At 41.0% G+C, this 26077-nt stretch overlaps 1 protein-coding gene across 2 annotated transcripts in view; it reads left to right on the top strand.

Annotated features, from left to right (window-relative positions):
- Abcb11 (ATP binding cassette subfamily B member 11) overlaps positions 1-26077 on the top strand; it is a 95298-nt gene that overhangs the window by 59819 nt on the left and 9402 nt on the right. For both annotated transcript variants that reach the window (XM_032901948.1, XM_032901949.1), the window contains 7 exons: positions 782-881; positions 4684-4845; positions 11606-11710; positions 11801-11962; positions 16296-16499; positions 19213-19454; positions 21538-21694. In XM_032901948.1, coding sequence (XP_032757839.1) covers positions 782-881; positions 4684-4845; positions 11606-11710; positions 11801-11962; positions 16296-16499; positions 19213-19454; positions 21538-21694 — 1132 coding nt within the window. The remainder of the gene's footprint in view (positions 1-781; positions 882-4683; positions 4846-11605; positions 11711-11800; positions 11963-16295; positions 16500-19212; positions 19455-21537; positions 21695-26077) is intronic.

The raw sequence follows: 26077 nt of genomic DNA, 5'->3' as shown, positions 1-26077 counted from the left end.
CAATGAGTGGGAAAGGTTCGGGGCAGGGTATCGGGTTTCAGGAGTGGTTTTGTGCTTGATCATAACGAGATGTGGCAAGAGTTTGAACGTGCAAGATTAAAGAAGGGAAGTGACTTCTGGCAAATGCATAGTCTTGAACATAGGTGACTATGGGATGAGATTAGTGTAATGAAGTTGACATGTTACTGGTTTCTTGGGCAGTTTGGATGGCGATAGGAAACATTTTTATTCTAGTTTCCCCTGCATACAAATAATGGGGGCATGAAATCATTGTCTAGAGTTGGAGCAATTGACATGCTCCCCTCACAGTGTACTACGTCAAATTAAGTCTTCAAAACTCAGCTTTAACTATTCAAAACTCCTGCACAGCACCCACCAGACTTTTCTTTACACTAGCTTTGATTACATGCATTATTTTCCTGTAGGATTTAAACTCCTTGAGCAAGATGTCTGTCATACAGCTAGTCTTTACGTTCCGGCTGGCACCTAACATTGGATTTTTACATGCTGTAGACACCCGATAAACTGCAGCTGAATGAACAAACATATTAAGCTAAAGTCTATCTCAATAAGATGATTGTTGATTGATTTCTGTGAGCAGTACATAACCTGGAGCTAAGCAAGCTTCATCAAACCTACGTTGGAAGCTCCGCGCCCTGGCTATCACGTGACCCACCAAACATGGCTGCTGATTTGCTGTGTGATGTAAACTGGGACACCGGTTGAGTACCATTGTAACCTGTTTGCCATCTACAGCCGGTCCTGTCTTGCTGTTTTCCAGAGCTTCGATCCGGCAACGCTCCAAGTCTCAGCTGTCTCTTCTGACACATGACCCTCCACTGGCTGTTGCTGATCACAAATCCTCTTACAAAGACAGCAAGGTCAGACACCCATGGCTCTGGGGCGGGGTCGGGGCATGGGAGAAATCTTTCCCAGGGCTCTCACCTTTAGGCATACATGCTTCTTAGATGTATAGAAGTAGCTAAGTCAGACCAAATAGGGGTACGTTAGGACCTGGTGAAAACTCTATAGTTTACGCCCCTCCCCCCCCAAAGAACAAAAATACTTTTAATTACTTTGAAGAGCATATATCACATTAAATTGAATTGTTAAGAGATATCTACCAATTTTAGATGAATAATTATAATAAGCATAGGAAATATGTGTCTTAAACATGCATAGCAGGTTATTTGTGTGGTGTTTTAAAGTTTTAAACAATACTGGAAATAATTTTTTTTTCACGCTTTAAAATTTTCTCTTAGTTGGTGAAGTTATCTGATAAGACTAGGCTTTATACAACTTGCCACAAGTTTTAAATCACAAAGTTATGCTATTCTGCTGTTTGAGACATTACCTTTCTGGTAAGGGGACAGGTATCAAATCACAAGTATTTCCCAGCCTAGATGTGCTCACTTTTGATCCCTCCATGGCGCTCATGGGAACTCCTTTATAGAACTCTTAAGTTTGGAATCTATGCTCTCTCCTCTTACTAAATTTTAGGCTCCTTAAGACTTCTGGCCCTTCATATCGGAGTCACCACAGGTATTTTGCCCAGGGCCTGTATGAAGTGGGACATCGAGAGGTTTTTGTTTGCTTGTTTTAACTGGAATATATATATGAGTTTCTGTGATTAAAATGAAGCCCGCATTCTTTCATGTATCAAATCAAATAAGCCAAAGAATACTTTCATTACAAGTACATCTATTATGCATGATGTAATTTCAAAATGTCCTCAATAAAATCCCAACTTGCGAATCCATTAAGACATCATTACAAACACTGACTCGCAAAGGAGAAATTTGGGATAAATTCTTGAATGATGCCCTTTAAGACCTTGTGAAAGATGGGTCATTAAGACTCTCTACCTTCTTGTTCTATTAACATTGGGTAGAGGTCTCAACATTTCCATAAATACTGGAGAGCCCTCTTCCTCAGGATGAATCAGAATGAGGGAACATATGTAAGGATGATTCCTTCCAGCATCCTGCTACCAGAGGCTCATCTCCTCAGTGTATCTCCCCTCTGGGGGCAAGGATTAACAGTTTCACTTATTTATGTTCATGGCACTAGGAAGAAAACAATGGAAATCATTCGGCTGTTGCCCAGCTCAACTTTTAAAAGATGCCATTTTGTATTTTCCTTAGCAAAGGAGATAAAATTAAAAAACAGGAAAAAAGGTGTCGAGAAGCTGATCCATTGTTCAAGCTCCAAAAGGAAACAATTTGCTATTTCCCCAATATATTTTGTGTATACAGTAACTGTATCAGAGTCCTTTCCAGTGGAAGAAAAAAATTAAAGGAAAACAATATAATATAATTTGGATAATGAGATTTCCATTTCTTGATTTTTTTTTTTAATCCTAAAGACCGCTGTGTGGCTTGGTTTTAGTTTTTCGAAGTATCTTAGCAATTAAGTCTACAAGGTTAAGCTGAAGTTCTGCTCTTTCTCGTTCTGATGTCATCTTCTGTAGACTGGGAAATCCTCTGTGGTGTTCCTAAAGCGTACACTTCCACAAAGCAATTATCTCCATCTTGTGGTCTCTCGGAGTATTTACAGACCGTTTAGGAAGGCTGAGGCTCTGTCCTTCTACCCTCTAGGTGGGCTGACTCAGCGAAAGCATCAGCTGATGACAGAGCTAAGCTGGTTCTTCTTCTGCAAGCTGTCTGCTACTTTAGCTTCCATAAGTGGGGTCAGATGGCAAATATCCTATCAAGTTAAGTCTAGAATTAGGGGGCATCTACAGAGTAGGAATTCTAGTCTCTAATATGTATGAATCTCTTTCTTTCTTTCTAAGATTCACTTGTTTATTTTATATACACTATCACTGTCTTCAGACAAACCAGAAGAGGGCATCAGATGCTAAGGCGGTTGTGAGTCACCATATAGGAACCGAACTCAGGACCTCTGCAAAAGTAGTCAGTGATCTTAACCACTGAGCCATCTCTCCAGCCCCCATGATTCTTTTTCAGTAAACCAAAAAAAAAAAAAAACAAAAAAAACAACAACAACAACAACAAAAAAACACAAAGGATTGAATATTTATAAATCAAGTCAGGTTGTGATATATTAGAATCTTGTAGCTTCTTCCCAGCTGATTTGTAGATTAAGTCCTATCTTAGAGATAGGACAGAGACAGGATTCGTAGAAATGGCTCTCAGTGTTGGCTCATCTGGAAAAGCTTGGCTTTTTTTTTTTTTGGCATATCTATCATTTTATCATTAAATCTTAGAGTTATTATCCAAGTAGGAGACTCCTATTGTTAGGATACAGAAACCAGTACAAGAAAGTATAGAAAGAAGGAAACAAAAATTCCAGTAGGGAGTTTGACCTCCCCCCAACTCACACAAGAGATCAAAGAAAAAAACAAACAAAGAAACTAGGAAAATCCTGTCAAGCATGAAACCATCTATATAGTAGATAGGAGACCACTGTATTTTCTAGAATGACTTTAGTAATACACAGACACATACACATGTACATATATTATTACATATATATGTTTATAAAATACATATTTTATTTCTCTGCTGTTCATTTAGATATAACAAATAAAATTTAATAATCCATTGTCTGAGGACAGGCTTTCTGTACTTCTCAGACTGTTTTAGGACAGTAGAATATAACTTCAAGATCCATTTTTTTTCTTTTTTAGTGGCTGATGACAAAATTATTCGAGCTAACTATTTTTGTTTATTAATTTGTCTTGATATGAAAACTACAGGGCAAAAATATTTCATATTTTCCTTAAATGTCCCATTGCTTAAGGTTAGGGACACCTTGCTATAAACAAAAACCAAGGAAGGTTCCATCTTGCTAGGCTATGCATAGTTACCTGGGGTAATAGGATCATTAGGGAACACGCAGAATTCAGAGAATGGTAACCTGACATTTATGAGTCTGTGAGTGACCAGATCTGGACTATGAAGACCTACAAAGGGTAATTTTGCCATATTGAAAGCCATCTAGATAGTCCAACACAGTCCAGAGGATGTGGGCAGAACACACCTGAGTCAGAGATAAATACCGAGCTGTTCAGAGAGGTGACAGTACCCACTCAGAGTGGTGACAGTACCCACTCAGAGTGGTGACAGTACCCACTCAGAGTGGCAACAGTACCCATAGCTTGGTAGCTTTGCACTGGTTCTCCAGCTCAATTCCCAGTTCCCATAAGGAAATGCAAAGAGAGCCAGATGACACCAGCTTGAAGTAAATTGTGTCATAGGAGAGGACTCAGGGGCAAGATCACTGAATTAAGCACGTTTTGTCTCAGTTACATTGGCTTGTCTCAGAATTTCCACCAATTACTAGCTTAGAGAATCTTGCTTGGTATGGATATAAAATACACCTTGAAACCTCCCCAAGTTCTCAACGTGTACATACACTTAGCAATGTTATTTTTAAAATGAGTTCTTTTCAAAGATACAACACAATTCTTACTGCTTGAGAGTTAGTCTACATGCTATTGTGAGCACTATCTACTCACCATTTAGGGAACAGTCCTGCCCCAGCCAGGCAGGGCAAAGTTCCAAGAAATACCAGTAACAAGTGACCACATCTCAGGTGTCTCTGAAGTCACCCATAACCAGTGTGGAACCATTATCACCAGACTATTATTCTTACCCTGTGAGCACCAAAGGGAATAGATATATTTGGGTAACTAACATAACCCTCTCTTTCCCTAAGGACAATGACGTGCTTGTGGAAGAAGTTGAACCTGCCCCAGTTAGGAGGATTCTAAAATACAACGTTCCAGAATGGCACTACATTCTGGTAGGATCTTTGAGTGCAGCCATTAATGGGGCAGTCACACCCATCTACTCCCTTTTATTCAGCCAGCTCCTTGGGGTAAGCAAGCAACTGGACTAACTTTATTCTGTTCATATATTCCATTTGTTTAAACCATTGTACTGTATCTAATCTAATACCTCTTTATTTAAACACACTTGGCCGGTTTTTGTTTGTTTGGTTTTATTGCTAATTCTCCTGCCCACCCCCATACCCCCACCCCCAGCTCTAAAAGATGAACAATTCATAGAGTCTCCACCATACAGAAAGTGAGAGAAGGGGACATTGAACATGCCATATTTGGGGCTGGCAAGGACTTACAGTCATTACACTATGGAAAATAAATATAAATATGGCTACAGACTGAGGTTGCGAAGAGGGCTGATTTTGTATATGAGAAGCACTGGTTGAGTGAAAATCCAAAAGGATTTTCAGGTGAATTTTAAATCTGCTGGATTGCTGGGGTGCAAAGCTTGACTTAGGGAGCTGGTGATAGTGCCCATGGGCAAGTGTCCACTCTGCTACTGATTGCATTCAACCAGGGACATGGGAGGAACCGAGGAAAAAGACAAAAGAGGTAAAAATACAGCTGGGAGGAAGAGTAAGCTCAGGTTCGTTTTTCACTTCCTCGGAGTTTTGCTATTTTCCATCTTACGATTGCTATGGCGACGGGGCAACGACTCACTGGGCATCATCTAAACAGGTTGTGTTCATTATGTTTCCTAATAACCACTGGATGCCCAGAGTTTTCATATTGACATTTTATAGGGGAGGAAAAGAAGGCTCAGAGAATTCAGGGGAAGGATCATGTGGGGAAGTTGGGATTCACACCCAGCCAGGGTGATATAGAGACAGGCTCTGTTTACACATTACCTCACATTTAGTCATTTCACAGATCTCTCTTACAGACACACACACACACACACACACACACACACACACACACACACACACACGGTGAGTTCAACCAAAAAGGACAACCACACCCACTAAGGACATTGTCAACTTTCTCAAGGGCTTGCCAGCACACCACATTGCCAGAGTAAGACTTTGAAAAACTCACAAATTCTTCTTTCTTTACATCCCTTCCTTCTCACCTCTCTGGAAGAAATTAGGACCACAAAAAGTAAACTGCCCCCGTGGTTGAGGTTTATATGGAAAGACCTGACTAATCCAGTAGCAGAATCTTCTCGGTGGAAACAACTCAAGCCATTTTTAATTATATTGCTTTCAGGAAGTCAGGCGATTGGAAACATAGCTCTAGTTAATTGAGTTTCTGGTTGCCTCATGCCACAAGCTTTCATGCTGAAATCTTTTAAAATTATTCATGTATATTTCTTTATTTCCTAGTCGGTACAGCATCCAAATAGAAACACACGTTCCTTTATTTATCCAACAAGCATTTGCTGGTGGCCTTCTTTAGACATCGTGCTAGGGACTTGATGTCACTGCATCACAGCTAAGGTACTTTGCCTGGGAGGTTTCCAGGAAGTGAGGAAGACGCTCATTAGACAGAAAGATTATAGGGTGCACCCACCATTCAACAAATATGTGTCCATGGTTTGCTTACTGGCCATCCTTCTGGTATTAGTCTGGGATAGAGAACAAGTTCAGGTCTCTATTGATGTTCTCAGGCTGCCTTTCCAGCAGGGAGAGGGTCAAGGTGGGACCTTGTTGAGCAAGAGGGACATATGTTAGAAGAAAAAGTAGGGATGAGTCTAAAATGTAGACGCCTACACTGAGATGTTGTAGTATAAAGGAAACCTGGAATTTTGACTTCACTGATTTTCTCTTTCTGAAAGTATTCATTCTTTGACAAACTCATACACACAGACAGTAGAGTGTGGTCGTGCCCTCCCCATTACCTTCTTCTAGTCTACCCTCCCCCCATGCCCTTTGGACTCCTTCCCTACAAAACTCCTTCCTACTTTTATGTTTTGTTAAAGGGCCCACTGAATTTAATTATGGTTGCTTGCATGAGCAGGAGTGAGTGTGTGTGTGTGTGTGTGTGTGTGTGTGTGTGTGTGTGGTGGGGGTTCGGGGGGGGGGAGGGTGGTCACTGAAACATGGGTAACTTTACCAGAACTATAACACAAAGAAAAATAACTTCCCCTTCCCCAACAGCCATTAACTGCCAATAGTTCATCAATTAGAAGTGAGATTTCACGAACCTCTCCCCAGTCCTTATTCGGATGTTGACAAGCTTGATTTGTTCAGGTTGACACAGCTGTTTGATACCGTGGCTGCAGTGGTCATGTCCATTCAGAAGACTGCGTTTTATAGCACTTCTCCTAATCCTGCAGCTCTTGTGATGTACTCTGAGCTTGTGTACGTGTGTGTGCGCGCGCATGCGTGTGTGTGCGTGTGTGTGTGTGTGTGTGTGTGTGTGCGTGTGTGTGTGATAACTGAATAAAATTCCCTTGTGTACATGAACCACTTTTTCATTACCCAGGCATCAGGTCACGGACATCTATTCCCTAGCTCTATTGAAAACAGAGCCGCAGTGAGCATGAGTACACAAGTGTCGATGCAGCAGGAAGTCGAGTCCTTTGAGTATGCTGGGGGGGAGGGGTGTCTAGACTTGCTTATCTCATTAGACATCAACAAAAGTGGAACCAAGAACATATTCACTCAATGTTTCTCAGACTATGTTAGCTACTGTAGGACTTTTCTTGAGTTCCAAGAGGCCTTTTTCCTAAAATTGGCTCTGCTGCTTACTGGCCGTGTCCTTTATGTCCTAGAGTTACTTTATTCCATTGTCTGGGACTCTGTTTCCTCAGTTATAAAGCGGGGGTTGACAAAGACGACCTTGAAGATATGTTCTAGCTCTAGAGCTGTGAATCGGCCATATCAGGAAGCATAAGTTGTATTTCCGAGCCACAGCCAGTCTAAGGACAGAGGCTTCTAAGGATGGGTAATCACGTGGATTTTAATATTAACCAGCTACTCTGTCCAGACTGCATAGATACTATCTGCCTGACTTGAGTGTTCCCCTCTTTTAGTGATAAAGACTTCATTCCTGTGACCCTGTGACTTCCATTTAGCCCTGGGGTGTAGTTAGACTGGGCAATAAAACATTTACTGAAGGTCCTACGGTTGCCGGAACCTAATCCTGGTTTACTGTTAATGCTCTCAGTGTTAATCCACTAAGAGAAAGAGGCAGGAGAAATCGGTCTCTCCCGGGGCTATGGAGGATTATTTCTATTTGTCTTAGCATGACGATTACACCCTCACCATCATACTTGCGATGCGTTCATCTCACAGGGCATCACGAGTCTGTTTCTAATCATCCTGGTTTTATCTTGACACGCTTAAAGGGTATTGCATTAACGTGTGATATATTAGACCACACTGAAAAACGTGTGCCCATTAAACATGCACAAGTAGAAACCTGGTTGCTAACCTGCCTAAGCCTCCATACACTGCTAAAACAGACTGCACTGGTTTTCAGTTTCCCTGGGTCTGTTTCGAATGGAAGATGTGCCAAATGTTCAAGCCACTGCAGGTTGGATGAGGCAGGCTGGAAACGCTTAGACACAAGAAACATCCAGCCCTGGGATGGTTTTGTGTCTCTGGATTATTTGTGTATATTTCATTAATCTGAAGCAAGAAACCTGTTTCCTGGGTTCTTGTGAGAATCCTACTTTTCAGGAAATCCTAATTTAAGATTGGTTAAGCCACACATTTGATACCTGACACATAGCAGGAATTTCACGACTGCTTTTCTCTTTAAACAAGTGTTACCGTGACAAAAATAGACAGATGTGTTTCTGAGCCACGGCCAGTGTAAGAACAGAGGGTTCCAGGGATGGGTAGTCATTAGGCTGCATTTCAAAAGTAAGAATGCACAGAGAACCCATGGAACAAGAATTTGAGGCAGAAAGACTATGGGTAAAGTCTTAATCCAATCAAGATAAAGGCTTAATCTTGAAGTAAACAGACAGGTGGTTGTAACATTAGCCTGCTGCTCTGTCTGGACTGTGTAGATGCTGCCATCAACCAAAGGGCACACCCAGAGCTAAAAAGAAGCTGAGAACGGGAAACTTCCTTTTCACAACTAACTTCTAGATGATAACTCAGGCAAATGCCTTGGTGTTTGTGACCTTGGTTTTCTATGAGAATTAGGTGGACTGATTCATCTGTAACCTATAGGCACAGTGGGTGATCCTTGTGTGGAGGTTTCAAGAATATGTGTGTAGATATATGTTTTAATATCTTGAATTGTAAATTCTGTGAACTGCTTGGTTGCACAAGTCTATTAAGAATTAGTACGGTTACAAACCCCTTCAGCTCCTACAGCCCTTGCCCTAATAGGACAAACAACAATATCAACCAACCAGACCCACCAATGCTCCCAGGGACTGAACCATCAACCAAAGAGTACACAGTGGGTACCCACGGCTCCAGCTGGATATGTAGCAGAGGATTACCTTATCTGGCATCACTGGGAGGGGAGACCCTCGGTCCTGTGGAGGCTTGATGACCCAGGATAAGGTCACTGAGGCAGGAGTGGGTGGATGGATAGGGGAGCACCCTCACAGAGGCAGAGGATGGGATACTGGGTTTGTGGAGGGGAAACTGAGAAGGGGGATAACATTTGAAATGTAAATAAATAAAATAACCAATAAAAATGGTAAAAAAAAAAAAAAGAATTACTATGGTGTCTTGGAACCCATTTTCTAGAATGTATAAAACCTGTAGAAACTGTCCTAGAAATAGTAAAATCTCATTAATCTAGAACCAATCCCCTCCCCATGTGTGTGTGTATGTGTTTGTTTCTCTCTCTCTCTCTCTCTCTCTCTCTCCTTGTAGTTTATGTTCAACCCAGACACTTTTTTTTCACTTTTATTTTTTACCTTTTCTCATTTTATATAACACAATTTAAAAACTGTCATTACTGTTGCTTTAGCTGCTCTTCAAGACCTGGAACTAAAACGAACAAACAAACAACAAAACACTCTTTGAGCACACCAACATCAGGCAGAAACAATGATCAGTACTGAACCATCACTGCCAAAACATTATAGATTTTTTTTTAATAAGACGTGCGATGATGCAAAATAAAATGAAAACTTGTTTAACCTGTAAACTTTGCCCTGATGGTGAAGAAAGGGAGATGGTTTTGTTTCCCTTTTCCAAGACACCTAAGTTCCAGCACTGAGTATTATAATTCACTGAGCAATGCGTGTCCCGAAACCTGTACTTTCTGTTTCTATGGAGAGACAAGCCACACGGAAAAAAATAGAAACATATTGTTTTGTTCCACAGAAAAGCTTTACTAATGCAATACTGTATGCGTTGTTTTTGAGGAGACTTACTTGGCACATAGTAGGTATTCAGCAAATATGTGTTGAGTATAAATGGTTTTCTTTGAGCAACTCTATGCTGGCATTGTTCTAGCTATTCAAGTTATTTCATAACTATTAGACTAGAGTCAATAAAGTGCTTACCATGCAAACATGCAGGTCTTTTCAATCCCCACGAAAAGCTGCCCTTGGTGACACACGGTTTAATCCAGCAGTGGGGAGACCCAAGGATCCTCTTTAGGGCTCGCTGGCAAGATGGCTGATTCCAGGTCTGTGAGAGAGCCTGAAGAGAAAAAGGGAGGTGGGGAGACAGAGAGACATAGAGAGAATAAAAAAGAACTAATACATCTTTCCAGCCCATTCTTTTCCTGGATTCTCCTAGTTATGTCCTTTAGTCTGAATTACAAAGGTTTGGTTGTAATGAAAATCCCTTTTAACTTTGCCACCGGAAGACACTGTTTATTCTGTTTTCTTATTGCAACAGCTTGTTCCTCAGCTAGGTGCTTAAGTGACTGTCAGTAAGTTCACCACATGTTTAAGAATATCATTTGCTAATCAAAGTACACCTTAAAGACTCTACTCACAATTTCTATGGCCTTTGAGGAAAGAATTCCAGTTTCCTGTAGGGCAATGGCGGAAAGTTCCAGTTTCGCTTTCTTTTCTTTTCTAGACCAAGGACAGTCTGTTGTGCAGTAGCTGGTCGATTCTATGTATATACTTACAAACTAATTTATATGTGTAAGACTATGCATGTGGTATGCTATACATACATATACTAAAACACAGAATACCTGAGTTTAAAAAAAATCATCTTTAGGGTGTCCATTATTTGAGCAAAATAAGAGTTGAAATAATATCCATGTTTTTCTGCAGACTAGCATTCTCAAGTTCTCACTAATGTCTTTCTGCCCCTCTTCCCCCTTTTTCCTCTCTCTCTTCCTTCTCTCCCTTTGCTCCCGTACTTCTTAAAGGATACCTGGGATTTGGCCATACTTTCCTTCTTTCTTTTTCCTCCATGTCAGAGAAAAGCCAATACCACTGCTTAAATCAAACTGGCTTAGTGATGGAGTGTGCGGGTGCCGTAATTGTTGCGATTGGTTTAAATCTTTTAGGAACCCCGCCGCATAGCCAATTAAAAATGCACTTAATGTGCATCGCTAGCTTTGGGTTGAAAAGTATTGTGTTTAAAGTGAAGCCATTTTAAAAGTGTTTTTGAACAGAGAGTGTTAGTTTTACAACAAAATTAAGAGGAAGTTCCAGAGATTTCCTGTGTATTCCTTGCCTCCCTCCCTCACCAGCATCCCTGGCTGCAGTTGCCCATTCAGTACAGCCAGTGCTCTGCACTGACCCATGATGACCCTCTCATCTTTATATTGATGTTGAGATTCACTCCTATGGACATTCTATGGGATTGAACAAATGTGAGAATTTGTTTAATTGAATGTATTCAAGTGTATTTACTTTGTTGTTGTTTATACTAACAAGCTTTCTTCCCTACTTATTATCTTCCAAAGACTTTTTCACTCCTCGATAAAGAACAACAAAAGTCAGAGATTCACAACATGTGTCTGTTCTTTGTCATCCTGGGCTGTGTATCCATTTTCACACAATTTCTGCAGGTAAATTTTATTTTCCATTAAGCCATTTGCCTATCTGCACCCCCATTTTCACGTGAGAATCTCGCCAAAGACTACTTCTTTATGTTTTAGGGTTACACTTTTGCCAAATCCGGAGAGCTCCTCACAAAGAGGCTGAGGAAATTTGGTTTCAAGGCAATGTTAGGACAAGATATCGGCTGGTTCGATGACCTCAGAAATAATCCTGGAGTACTGACGACTAGGCTTGCTACAGATGCTTCCCAAGTTCAAGGGGTAAGCCTTGGGGGTGTCTCCGTCCTTTCGGGATGCTGTAGCAAAGTGTCTTAGATAACGCAATTTACAAATAGCAGACATATTTTGCTCATCCTTCTGTAGGTTGGGATGTTTAAGATTGAGACGGGGTAGGTTATATCTGGTGAGGGTTGTGACTCAAAGATGGCACTTCCGGATTCCCTCTTCCTGTGGCAAAAGGCTACAGGGGCTGCTGCCACCTTCTTTTATCCTGGTTTTATTAACCCCACTTGGGAAGACAGAATTTTACAATCTAATCATGCCCAAAGGCTCTAACAACAATACTTTTCCAATGGGGAATTAGATTTCAATAGAGAAGCACATTTAGCCATAGAATGTATGGGTGGGGAGCAGGGGTATGTTATACAGATGTCCATACAGTAGAACATTCTGAGAATTACCCATGTTTCCTTTGGAATGAGAACTGGTGAGGTTGGGATAACCCAGAGCCTTGTAAGGGACAAGATAGTGTCCCTTAGGCACGCCTAGAATCAGTGTTAAGACACAAATCAATCTGCTAGGATTGGAGTTTCATCTTCTGAGTCTCACAACTGAGATGTTTTCTCAGACTTTTCTAAGACCCAGGAGGCGAGATTTTACCAGCCTCACCTGTGGTCCCTAGAAGTGGAAGGAAAAGGTGTGTGGAAACATCTTCACCTGAGCATCCAGAATTATGTTGTGTGCTGGGAGCAGCCTTGCAATCTTTGAAAGATCCCCCTTGGGAAATAGAGAAGAGGAGAGATGGTTACTGTCTCCACATTCTCATTCTCATTCTCATTCTCTTCTCTCTCTCTCTCTCTCTCTCTCTCTCTCTCTCTCTCTCTCTCACACACACACACACACACACACACACACACACACACACACACACACACACACACACACACAACACAGCTAAGAGCTACATTTTTACCCAGGGAGACAAAGCTGTGGTTTCTAAATCCACAACCTGCAGCCTTCCTTGGTCTAGAGATTGAGCACAGCTGTGTATGGTCAGCCTAGACCTGTGTAAAGTCCGGGATTGGGATTAAAGTGATGAGAGCCAAATCTACCTCTCGAATCTCTACCCACTTTCTAAATGAAGAGAAATCAAGCATGATTTGTGAAACGTGGGAGGAAACCCTCCCTATAGCAGGAGTGCTGTTCTGTATGCAGTATGCCTCAACCTCTAGCCAGATCAACCAGAACACAAAGTGTTCTGTATTTCCCTGAACCTGGAACCATCTTAAAGGAAGATCCCTAAAACACATACCTTTTATTTCTCTGATCTTTTAGAGGTAGCCATGTCTTCCATAGACTTAGAAGTATTGTATATAGGGTATTCTGCTTTTCTTTATTCCCCTAAAAAATTCTGATGGGAGCATATTTTCCTCATTATATATTCTTCTACAAGGGTATTTTTTTTTAAAAAAAGATTTATTTATTTATTTTATGTACAGCATTCTGCCTGCATATGTGACTGCAGGCCAGAAGAGGGCACCAAATCTCATTACAGATGGTTGTGAGCCACCATGTGGTTGCTGGGAATCTACAAGGGTATTTTAAAAATAACGTAACATATAATTTTAATGCACTATCATGTTATATTGTTATTTTGAACACAAATTTGCTGTACAAATTAATGGGATTCTCATGCATGTACCATACATTGATCATGTCCCTCCACCTCTCATCTACCATAACCCACAACCCTCAATAATTTTCCATTCTTTGCAATATGAATTATATGTGTGCATGTGTGTATCCACACACACACACACATGCCTTTTTTAGCTTCCACATATGAGAAAGAATATGAAAATGTATCCACTGTCCAGCTTATTTCACTATCAGGATGCTCCCACTACTCCGTTTTGCTACAGTTGACAGGATTTTATTTTTCTTTATGTGTGAATTATATTCCATTTCATGAATATGCCATATTTTCTTTGTTGTTCATCTACCGATAAGTGCCTAATCTAATCCCATACTTTCACTATTGTGGCTAGTTCTACCATAGACATAGACATAGAGATTTAGATATATAGCCAAGAATGAAATGACTGGATCCTCTGAAGAGTGCCATTTTTAATTTTTTGAGAAAATCCTAGCTGTTTTCCATCTTGGCTATTTGCATAATAGTTGTTTTACATAATAGATTCTTCTCCTCCTCCCCTCCCTCTCCTCCTCCTTCCTCCTCCTTTTTGTTTGTTTGTTTTTAAGACAGACTCTTACTATGTAGCTCTGGGTGTCCTGGAATTCATATATAGACCAGATTGGCCTTGAATTCATAGAGATCTGAGTGTCCTTGCCTCCCCACTGCTAGTCTTAAAGGCATGCACCCTCACCCCTGACTCTTTAATTTCTTATTTGGGTATCACTTTTCAAATAGGGCTTCTACTTTTAAAATATTAAGTGCAAATTTATTGGCTCCAAGGACCGAAGCCAGGGAAGTCACCAAGGGATGAGAGAGAGAGAGAGAGAGAGAGAGAGAGAGAGAGAGAGAGAGAGAGAGAAGAGAGGGGAAAGAGAGACAGAAAGAGCTCATGTGCAAGAGAGGGTCTCACACTTTTACATGCTGTCTTGCTAATTATCTTTCTTCCACTTCTGGATATAAAACTCCATTAAGCATCTTTTGTAAAGCTGGTCTGGTAGCCATAAATTTCTTTAGATTTTTAAAATTATATTTATTTGTTTATGTGTGTGTGTTCATGTTGAAGTCAAAGGACAACTTTCAGGAATTGGCCTTCTCCTTCCACCACGTGGGACCTGGGAATTGAACTCAAGTTGTCATACTTGACAGCAAGCATTTTTACCAGCTCAGCCATCTTGCTAGCCTTAGGTTTTTGACTAGGGTAGAAGGTCTTTAGTTTGCCTTTGATTCTGAAGGATTGCCTTTTTGGGTGTGGAGATCTCTATTGGCACTATATTTCTTCTGAAACCTTAAGTATACCGTCTCATGCTTTCATACTCTACAGGGTTTCTGTTATTAACCTAATATGGCTGATTTTAACCATGACTTTGTACTTTTCTTTTAGAGAGTGTAGAAATTCTATTGCCCTGTTTTTTTTTCTGCCAGTCTGACTATGTTAGGGTGAAAATATTTCTTATTGTATCTTTCTGGGCCTCTGTAGGTGTCTACACTGGGATGTTCATGTCTTTCCCAAGGTTAAGGAGTCTTCTTGATTTTGTTTTATTGAATTCACTTTTACACTTTTAACCTTTATTTACTTTATGTCAATCAATGATATAGAGACTTAATCTTTAATAGTGTGTCTTAGGGTTTTACTTCTGTGAACAGACATCATGACCAAGGCAACTTTGATAAGGACATTTAATTGGGGCCGGTTTACAGGTTCAGAAGTTCAGTTCAGTATCATCAAGGCAGAAGCATGGCAGCCTCCAGGCAGAAATGGTGCAGGAGGAGCTGAGGGTTCTATATCTTCATGTGAAGGCTGCTAGGAGAGTACTAGCTTGTAGGCAACAAGGATGAAGGTTTTAAAACCCATGCTCACAGCGACATACCAACTCCAAAAGGCCACACTCCCAAATAATGCCACTCCCTAGGCTGAGCATATTCAAATCATGCCATTGTGTCCCAAAGATCTTGTAAAGTCTCTCAATTTTCTTTAGTTTTGTTTGAATATGATATTTTAAGAGAACCTTTACTCAATCTGTGATATTCTTTCTTCCACTTGGTGTAGTCTGTTATCAACTTTGCAACTATGTTTTTATATAATTTATTGTCTCTTCATCTTCAGAATTTGTGGTGATCATTTTTCAAAATTATTATTCACAACAGTCAAAAGGACTAAATAACCCACTGGTGGATAAATAGATAAACAAAATCTCTACATGTGCAACAGAAAGTTTATACCTTCAATAGGAAAGAAATTATAGTATGTCCTACAATATAGGCAAGTCCTATAAAATCTTCTGCTTAGAAAACACATAAGCATAAATATTATATACTCCTACTTTTACAAGGTACCTAAACAGCAGACTCATACAGAAAGAAGGTAGAATAGATTTTGCCAGTGGCTCAAGGGAGGAAGGTGAGATCATCATCTGATGGGTAAAGAGTTTCAGTGATGGAGAGGATGAGAAAGATTGGACATAGATGTGTTGAACACACACCACCGTGAGTACTCTGTGCATGTTGTCTTTGTTTTTAATGTCCCTGAGTTATGGACTTAGGAATGGCTAAAAAAGCTAAATATCCTCATGGATATTTTATCAAAATAAAAGAGAACCTTTTGGCATTAAATAGCTTGTCCCGTACTAGTGTCTGGTCAAAGAGACTGTCTGAGATGGGCTGGTTCCTTTTGATTTGCAGGCTACTGGCTCTCAAGTTGGAATGATGGTCAATTCCTTCACTAACATCATCACGGCCTTGCTGATTGCCTTCTTCTTTAGCTGGAAGCTCAGTCTGATTATAACGATCTTCTTCCCCTTTCTGGCTTTATCGGGAGCTGTACAGACAAAAATGTTGACGGGATTCGCTTCTCAAGACAAGGAAGCTCTGGAGAAGGCTGGTCAGGTAATCTTATAGACCTAATTTCCCTTATTACAGCTAGGTGGTTGTTAAGTAAACTGTTTAAAGTGAGGAGTACAAAGAGATGCCCGTGTCTCTGCCTTGAGGCTATGACAATAAAATTTTGGTGCATAAGCTTGATCAGGCAAGTAGAAAGTGTGCTAAGCATAGACTTTTATGTGCTTGATTTCCTCTTGACTATTTGTTCTACATTTTCTATCTTCTTACTTGCAGAGGTGGACAGTTCTACTAGAGTTGATGCTGGTGTTGTTGTTGTTGTTGTTTTCTCAGCTAAATGGTTACCCTGAGTCTTGCTGACCACACAGAAAACGTATACTTTGACACTTTATTAGCATTTGCTAAGCTAATGGCAAATGTCTTTCTCAAATACAATCATAAACTCCAGTGTAGAATTCAAATGCATTCAGGATTTAGGTGTGGATTTTTTTTTTCAAAAAGTCTATTGTGATTAATATCTGAACCCAAGGAATGAGTGAGGGGACAATGACACAGACATTTGTCAATTGGGAGAAAATCACACATGCCAGGCATGGTGACTGTCTTAGTCAGGGTTTCTATTCCTGCACAAACATCATGACCAAGAAGCAAGTTGGGGAGGAAAGGGTTTATTCAGCTTATGTCCACGTTGCTGTTCATCACCGAAGGAAGTCAGGACTGGAACTCACACAGGTCAGGAAACAGGAGCTGATGCAGAGGCCATGGAGGGATGTTACTTACTGGCTTGCTTCTCCTGGCTTGCTCAGTTTGCTTTCTTATAGAACCCAAGACCACCAGCCCAGGGATGGCACCACCCACAATGGGCTGGGTCCTCCCCGCTTGATCACTAATTGAGAAAATGCCTTACAGCTGGGTCTCATGAAGGCATTTCCACAACTGAGGCTTTTTTTTTTTCTGTAATTACTCCAGCTTGTGTCAAGTTGGCACACAAAACTAGCCAGTACAGTGACACAATTTGCAATGATCTCAGAACTTGTTGGGGAGGGACAGTGGCAGAGGCAAAAGATCAGAAGTCCAAGGTGATTCTCTGTTACATAGTGAGTTAGAGTGCAGCCTGGTTACTTGAGATGCTGTCCCAAGCAATAATAACATACAGGGAGGGAGGGAGAGTGGGAAGAAAAGGCTGAGTGATCAATCAATCATATAAAACATGAGTTCTTGCCTAGATTGTCCTTCTAGCAGAGTTGGGACTCAGAGTTGGGAAGTCCTTTTTCTCCCATGTAACTCAAGATGCTCATCTTTTAAAGGGGCGAAACCCTTTCAGGTTGTGAGGAAATACACTGTAATGACCTCAGTGTCCAGTGTGTCTTCAAATAAGTTTAAGGGTCATATAAATAAGTAGTAATTGGTGACTGTCAAATGAGAAGAGTTTAAAACATTGGTCACTTACTGTGGTTGTGGCCAAAAAACTGAGCAGATTAATGGAAAAACATTCACCAAACAACTCCAGCCAGTTACCTTCGATTATCTTTCTAGAGTTAAAACTTTTGTTCCGTGTTTTGTAAAGAAATAAAGAGATATCACGAAAAGTTTAATTTTTGAATTGACTTCTCACTGAAGAACATCAAGCCATCAGAAGGCTTTACTTGTTTACTGAGTAAAATGTACCAGACTGAGGTGGTGACGCTATCTTGGTTGGGACCTTGGATTTGCCTAATCCTTTGGAACATGGAACATGGATTATGTCCGTCTCCACATATGCATAGAAACTTCTGTTTCTGTAAGCCTAAGAACCTAATAACTACTGTCCATGAATTGTAACTAAAATGCTGTTCATTGGGCCAAAGAGAAGTGAATTTTGTGGAATAGGATGAATTTATCCCTTGGTCAAAAAACAAACAAACAAACAAACAAACAAACAAAACCCATGAGTTCTTTCTGTTTTTGCTTTTTTATACCTGAGACTGAACATAGAGTTTACTGAGCTCAGATTTTATTATTGTAAGCACTTTAAAGCTGAGCTATACACAAATCCTTTTCTTTTCTTTTAAATATTGAGACAGGGGTCTTACCAAGTTGTCCAGATGGCACTGAAGTCAGACCAAAGGCCAAGCAGGTCTTGAACTTAGGAACTTCGTACCTTAGTCTCCCAAGCATAGGTATCCTGGGCTTTTACTGCCTGGCCTCAGTCACACACTCATGCTTCACATATTCACTCACGAGTATGTTCTATCGCTTTTCAGACAGAGAATGTGATGCTGTCCAAATAGCCAAAGCTGTTAAACTCCGCATTTAAACACATGCTAACCACGTAAACTAAAGATGAACTTTAAACTAGTGATACGCCACTATGTGGTTTTAGAGGAGATGGTTTAAGATGGCTTACTGGGCAGCAACTCTTTGAAAAATGGTCTCTAGTGCTTCAAAATTAAGTAGGTGTTTTGCGTGAAAAGACATTCAAAGACAACATTTCAAATGAACTAGCAGAACAATTTTAAAACTTGTCCAGGACAAGCATGGGAGGACCTTGTCTCACACTGTCTCTTCCCACAGCAAGTAGAGGTAAGGAAGCCATGCTAGAATTAGGTAGAGACGGAGTATAAGTGACAGATGGCCCTGTGGTCTGTTGGAGATGACCCCCAGCAATTTCTCTGTGCTTTTTTTCTGCCATTTGTGACAAATCTAATATGCGCAGTCTCTGCAATGCCATGAAAAGAGATATCCCTTGCCTTTTGTCTTCTCAGACTCTTTCCTTTTGCAGATCACCAGCGAAGCCCTCAGCAATATCCGCACAGTTGCTGGGATTGCAGTGGAGGGAAGATTCATTAAAGCATTTGAGGTTGAACTCCAGACATCATACAAGACTGCTGTCAGGAAGGCGAATATCTATGGACTCTGCTTTGCCTTTTCCCAGGGGATATCATTTCTTGCAAATTCCGCTGCCTATAGATATGGAGGTTACTTAATAGCCCACGAAGGTCTGGGCTTCAGCCACGTTTACAGGTGAGGGATATCCAAATGGTCCTATGGTATTGACCCTCCAGAGGTGGGGGTTGCCCAGTTCCGTCACATTGCTTTCTTGCTACCCAGTAAAGTATCCCCTCTTAAAGCGGCTGGGTTTATCCTTTTTCGAGGTTCTACAGGGTGTGAAATAGTTCTAGATTTGGCTGCCTCACAGACTTCTGGATATATGTCTCTCTCCAGAGGCCTCAGTAGCAAGTGAGCTCATTTCCTTCATGAATGATCTTAGAGTTTCAAATACAACAGAAGAAACATGTCCTACATTGTGAGCATGTTCAAGTCTCTCCATATTTTACTTATTGGGGTCTCTTTGGCAAAGGAGACTCACACGACAAAGCCTAGGTTTAAGGATTTGAGAACTGAAATCCATGTTTGGACTGGAAGAGTTAAAAAAAGATGATTACAAGCAGATTAATCACAGGATAAACTATTATGATTATATTTACACAGGTTAAAGCTGAGACTCTCTAGGTCTTGAACAAGACCGACCCAAGGGTTATTGTATTTTAACTGTATTCCTTGCTTACAAAACCAACAAATTTCTAGACATTTTCTTTAAATAAAGACATGATAGGCCAAGAAGGGTATTTTTCTGTTCTTCAAGACAGGGTCTCCTTACTCTACAGGGGAGGGCCTAAGTAAGGGTTCACATGAGGGTGATAGCAGGTGGTAATGAAGACAGAGACAATCTTACATTTGGAGGGTATGGAAGCATGACCCTCTCACTGATACTTCTCTTCCAGTACAATCTTGTTAGTCCACTGTCTTAGTTCAGATTTCCATTGCTGCAAAGAGACACCATGACCTAGGCAACTCTTATAAAGACAACATGTAATTAGGGATGGCTTACAGGTTCAGAGGTTTAGTCCAGTATCATCAAGTCAGGAACATGGCAGCATCCAGGCAGGCATGGTGCAGGAGGAGCTGAGAGTTCTACATCTTCATCTGAAGGCTGCTAGGAGAAGTCTGGTTTCCAGGCAGCTAGGAGGAGGGTCCTCCACCAAGGCTATACCTACTTCACCAAGACCACACCTTCTAATAGTGCCACTCCCTTGGCCACACCCACTATACCCACAACAACTGGAAACTCTCTGTTCTAAACCCTTGCATATTTAAAGCTGTACCCAAGACAGGGGGCCAGCAACTGTTAGGTTCTTTCTGCCCATTTATGTATGGTGTATAACATATTATTTGCCAGCATGTGAGAATCAAGAGCCTATAGGAAACTTCCAGTTTCTCCTTTAAGAACTAGAAAGTCATCTTCCATCATACCCCCAATACTTCAGTCTCTTAAACCTTCTCCTGGGCTCCTGGGGAATGTTGATTTCCAACTCCAACTCAAAATAATCACTGATTCCAAGCTGAGCAGTAACATGCAGTAACACATGCTTGCACATCCCCTAGCTATCATCCCACCCCATGAAAATGTGAACGATGCCATCTGGGAAGGACGGCACTGACGGGCAGCCTTATGGGCTGCAGGCACACTCAAGGACCAGGCATCAGCAAGGCTGTCTCTCCCAACTAATTCATTCATTCGTTCATTCATTCATTCATTCCTTGGGTCCATGCTGATATAGTTAGTAGCTGGGACAAACAGAAGGATCCAGGCTATTGCATCTTCCTTCTCTGCCTGAATGGTGGCTTCCAGGCATGCTCAGAGTGGAGTAGGTGCTTCCGTTGCTCCTCCTTATCGTTTAAGTACTTATCAATGATTCACGAAATGTTACAGTGGGAAGAAAAGCCAAACCATTCTGTTCATCTTTTAAAATTCTTTCCAGACATACTCTCCCCTCAAAATGAAAACAATTTTTTAACATGGTGGGGTTTAGACATCTGAACCCTACCCTGTTCAGTTTACCCTGTTTAGTTTACTACCCCCCACCCCTGCAACCCTTTTACAGAAAGCACAATTTGAAAACTACTGACCTCTCTATATCCTCCTACCCCAGACATGACTGAAGAGACTTGCTCAAGCTGTTTGGGCCTACGACTTACAACTGCTGCTTCTTAGTCCTTTGTGCTACTCATACCCCACCTCACCTGGGTGTCTGTCTGGTTGCAGGGTGGTCTCTTCAGTCTCACTGAGTGCAACGGCCGTTGGAAGAACATTCTCTTACACTCCGAGCTATGCCAAAGCTAAAATATCAGCTGCACGCTTTTTTCAACTGCTAGATCGGAAACCTCCAATTAATGTGTACAGTGAAGCAGGTGAAAAATGGGTAAGTACTGTGTGTGTGTGTGCGATACCCACACATGCATGAGCACATGCACACGCACATTTTTATATAAAAGAGCCATAGAAGATAGATAATTACAGTTTAGAGGCTAAAGTTTAGCAGCCTTGTTTATAATATGCACTCAGGTTAGACAGACAATAGATTCATAAACTTAAAGGAAAAAAATTGACATGGAAAATCAAGTGTTATATTGGCATTTGAGTGAGAAAACAACACGCAATTGTAACAATTCATCTTCTGTTACTACAACTCAAGGAGGCTCAACATATACATAAGCTTTCTGATCCTGTTGGTATGTCTACCCCTGTAATCCTTGAAGTCAGAAGGCCAAGGCAGGATAATTGCAAGCTCGGGGCTAACCTGCTCTTCATAACAGGAAAGACGTGTATTTATTTATTGCACAGTTTGGAGTCTGCATGTACACGACCTGATGGTTCAGATCATTCAGTCTGTTTTTAGAATCCCAGGACAACAGTGTATAATAGTGGGTGATATCCTGACAGAAAGGCATCATGGGGGAAAGATGACATAGTGAGGCAGAAAGCTACAGTGTGGAGAGGAACAGTCTCATTTTCATGAGCACCCTCTTATTTTGATTTGAGGATTACATGTGTGAGCATGTTTGCCCTCCTTTGTACACTCTCTCCAACTCTATCCATGTGCCCCCAACCACTTCCTCTGGAATTCATGATCTCTTCTCCTGTACTAATCACACACACACACACACACACACACACACACACACACACACACACACACACACCACCTACTAAGTCCTTAGGATTAAGGTCTTGTTTCTGTGACAAAAAGAAGCAGGGGTTGCTGGGTTTTCCTCTCTTAGTAGCTGATAGAGGTGAGGCCTTGTGGAATTTTCCTCATATCAACCAGATGAGTTGGTATGTCATCTGGTGTGGTCTTTGCAGGCCCAGGCAACAGTGTTGCTATGAGTGCGTGGAAACGACTTTCCTGCGTTATCCATAACAAACCATCACAAAGCATCATAACAAAGACCATCCCGGCCTTCAGACTCTTATTATCTCTCCAGCTTCTCTTCGAAGATATTTCCAGAGTCTTCGGTGCAGGCATTATGTTATAGACGTCTCCTTTGGGGCCAGATGCTTCACGGTCACTTATCTTCTGCATTTTGGCTAGTTTTGGACTTTTCTAACAGTCTCTGTCTGCTAAAAAGATGGAATGATTTTTCTTTTATGAAATATGAGAGTTGTGCTTATCTATGGATATAAAGACGAGTATTTGGAAAACTAAACTACTTTAGAAATACGGTCATAGTAGGTCCTCCTTCTAAGGCCTGTGGAGTCCCAAGCCAGGAAGATTTTTGTTGCTAGGTTTGCAATACCAGGTATGAATTCCTTCCGATTGAGAGCCCTTCGGGTACAATTTAGACAGCTGTAGATTTCTGCACGGGTCCCACTATTGTGGCAAGGGCGGAATCTTGCTGATTCTGTCACTGCTGTGGTTCTCAGGCTTCATGGCTGACTAGGACTGTAGATAAGTTCGCTCTTGGTAGCTGGAATAGTATCTTCCAGTAGCATGAGAGCCTTTGGACAGGTTTCCAGGTCAGTACTAGCTTGATTTCTCCTAGTCTTGCAACAGAAGAATATGGTGTCTTCAGCAGTAGAGTTTTGCCTTCAGGTCCTGTCAGGTAACCAAGAGTAGTGACAATAAACTATATTTTTCCAGGGGTGGGGCGGGGCTCTTGAAAACCCCTGGATGACAACTCATGGGCAAATGGCCCGTGCTTAGTTCTTGAATTTCTGTTAGATAGATTGTCTATGGCTTCTGAAGGGAGCAGTGTCCCACTGTATGGAGTGACTGTGTTAGAACTACACCACACACACACACACACACACACACACACACACACACACACACACACACTCTCACACATACACACACGTTATGTATTTTAAAGTGTGCTATTAAATAATTAGCACTCATATGGTTATTGCGTATAATTACCTCCTTTTAAGAACTATCCAGGTCTCCCAAAATGACATCAGTTCATTCTGAGGGGAATGACAACAATAATCAAATCACCATGGACCAAGCCTCTTACCTTTTAAATACAACTTCTTATTGTATACCTACACCAGGGTCTGCATATCAACTGTTGTGAGACACATCCCATATAAATCATAGCCTTAGCAAATGCTGAATTTTATACAACATAAAATACATAGTTCCAGAATCAATGAAGATACATGTGTTTTCAGAACTATCTGGTCATGCTTTCTGTTGATATTTTGGCATGAAATAGAAAGGCTAGGTCGTTTTGTCCACCAAAACTGAGTTGATTCATGTTCATCTAGGTTTAAGTTTTAGCTCACATGAATTACCAAAAATTACTTAATATTCAACAGACTAAACTTTCTATTCATTTATTTAATATTCAAGGGGTTTTTAATCTTCCCAGCCCATTAAAACAACAACAAACAAACAAACAAACAAACCTCTAGGGCTGGAGAGAGGGCTCAGTGGTTAAGAGCACCGACTGCTTTTCCAGAGGTCCTGAGTTCAAATCCCAGCAACCACATGGTGGCCCACAACCATCTGTAATGAGATCCGATGCCCTCTTCTGGTGCATCTGAAGGGAGTGACTGTACTCACATACATAAATTAATAAATATATCTTTTTAAAAAATCCTCCATATGTTCAAGAGAGCAAAACACCAGTAAAGCTAAGCTAAATTATGAAAGTTTTGGTCAAGTGCCCCATTTTTCCTTCAGCTTGATAGAATTATTCTCTGTAAATGTTTACCCCTTTCTAGAGTTCATAATTCAGATGGTATTTTTAATGGATATTTTACATTATCCTACAAAGCAATAGGGTTGGTCATGCTATTTACATGCATGTGCTCATTATACTTTATGATCATCTGTGTCCCCCTCTCACTCCCTCCTCAGGTCTCCATGCTTCCAGAACCCCCTAAGCTGGTTCCCTTCCTTACCCTCAACAGCCCCCCTTCTCCTGTCTCATCATAGGTTAATACTACTCTCTCCCCACACCCTGCCTTAAGATCTCGTCCTTCCTTACTTATAGCTCCATGAGCTACAAACAGATACATATAAGTACACATACACACACATACATGATTTTATTTGTCTTATTTTATTTTTATGTGTCTATGTCTATATCTGTGTATCTCTGTGTGGGTTTGTGCACATGAGTGCAGAGCCTGCAGAGGCCAGAGAAGGGTATTAGATTTCTTGGAGCTAGAGTTACAAGCAGTTAGCTCCCCACCATGACTGCTGGGAATAGAAGTCAGGTCTTCTGGAAGAATGATGCGTGCTCTCATCCTCTGAGCCATCTCTCTGGCTCCCACAAACGGAGGTTTTGCGTGTAAGAAAAATAATGCGCTGTTTATCGTTCTGAGTCTGGCTCACTTTACTCCACGCAGTGATTTGTAGTTCCCTCTGTTTTCCTGAGAATGCCATGATTTCATTGTCTTAGGGCTGCATAAAATTCCACTATGTATATATTTTTTATGAAGTTATTTATTGATGGCTATCTATGCTGGCATAGTAAACCAAGAACTGAAAAATAGAATCACATGACATTAAAAAGCTTCTGCACAAAAGGAAACACCCCCCAGAGTGGAGAAAGTATAAAGGGGGCAGAGAAAATTTCCCAAGTATACATCAGATAAAGGAGTAATAGGATCTGAAAGGATCTGTAAAAGTCAAACTACCCAAACCAAATCATCTAAACGGTAAATGGGCTAAAGGCCTCGTTTATCCACAGTCCCCAAAAGAAGAAATGTAAAGGGCAAAACACACTTGAAAAATATATTTGACATCCCTAGCTATGAGAGAAATGCAAATTAAAAATGGCTTTGAAAGACTGTCTCGCCCCAGTCAGAATGTCCAGCAAGAAAAGAAATGACAACATAGGCTAGTGAGGTGGTAGGGAAAGAGAAACCTTTATTCACTGCTGATAAGAATGTGAACTGTGCAGCCATGATGGAAATCGGCATAAAGTTTCCTTCTTTAAAAAAACAACTGAAAATGGACCTCCCATATGGTTCAGCAATACCATTCTTTGGTGTCTGCATGCCTGAAGTCAACACGCTAGGAGAGAGCCTTTCACCGCCATGTTTACTGTGGTACTAGCCACAATAGCAAGGACCTGGAACGGTTTAGTTGTCCACCAGAAAGTTTGAAATGCACTGAAATAGTCATCTTCGTGGCACATATTCCAGGCAACTTTGTTTCTAACTCCTTATTTTAAAGAACAATGTTATAACTTGCAAAGAATAGCTGGCCTCCATGATGCGTTTTCTGTTGCTATTCTCTTCCATTTTTTTTGTTTAATATAAAGAATAAGTGATAAGGAAAGGCCCCTGG

This window comes from Rattus rattus, chromosome 5, assembly GCF_011064425.1.
Source record: "Rattus rattus isolate New Zealand chromosome 5, Rrattus_CSIRO_v1, whole genome shotgun sequence".
In the NCBI taxonomy this organism is placed as follows: domain Eukaryota; kingdom Metazoa; phylum Chordata; class Mammalia; order Rodentia; family Muridae; genus Rattus; species Rattus rattus.
Note: the sequence above shows the minus strand (reverse complement) of the source record. Positions and strands in the feature narration are given on the sequence as shown.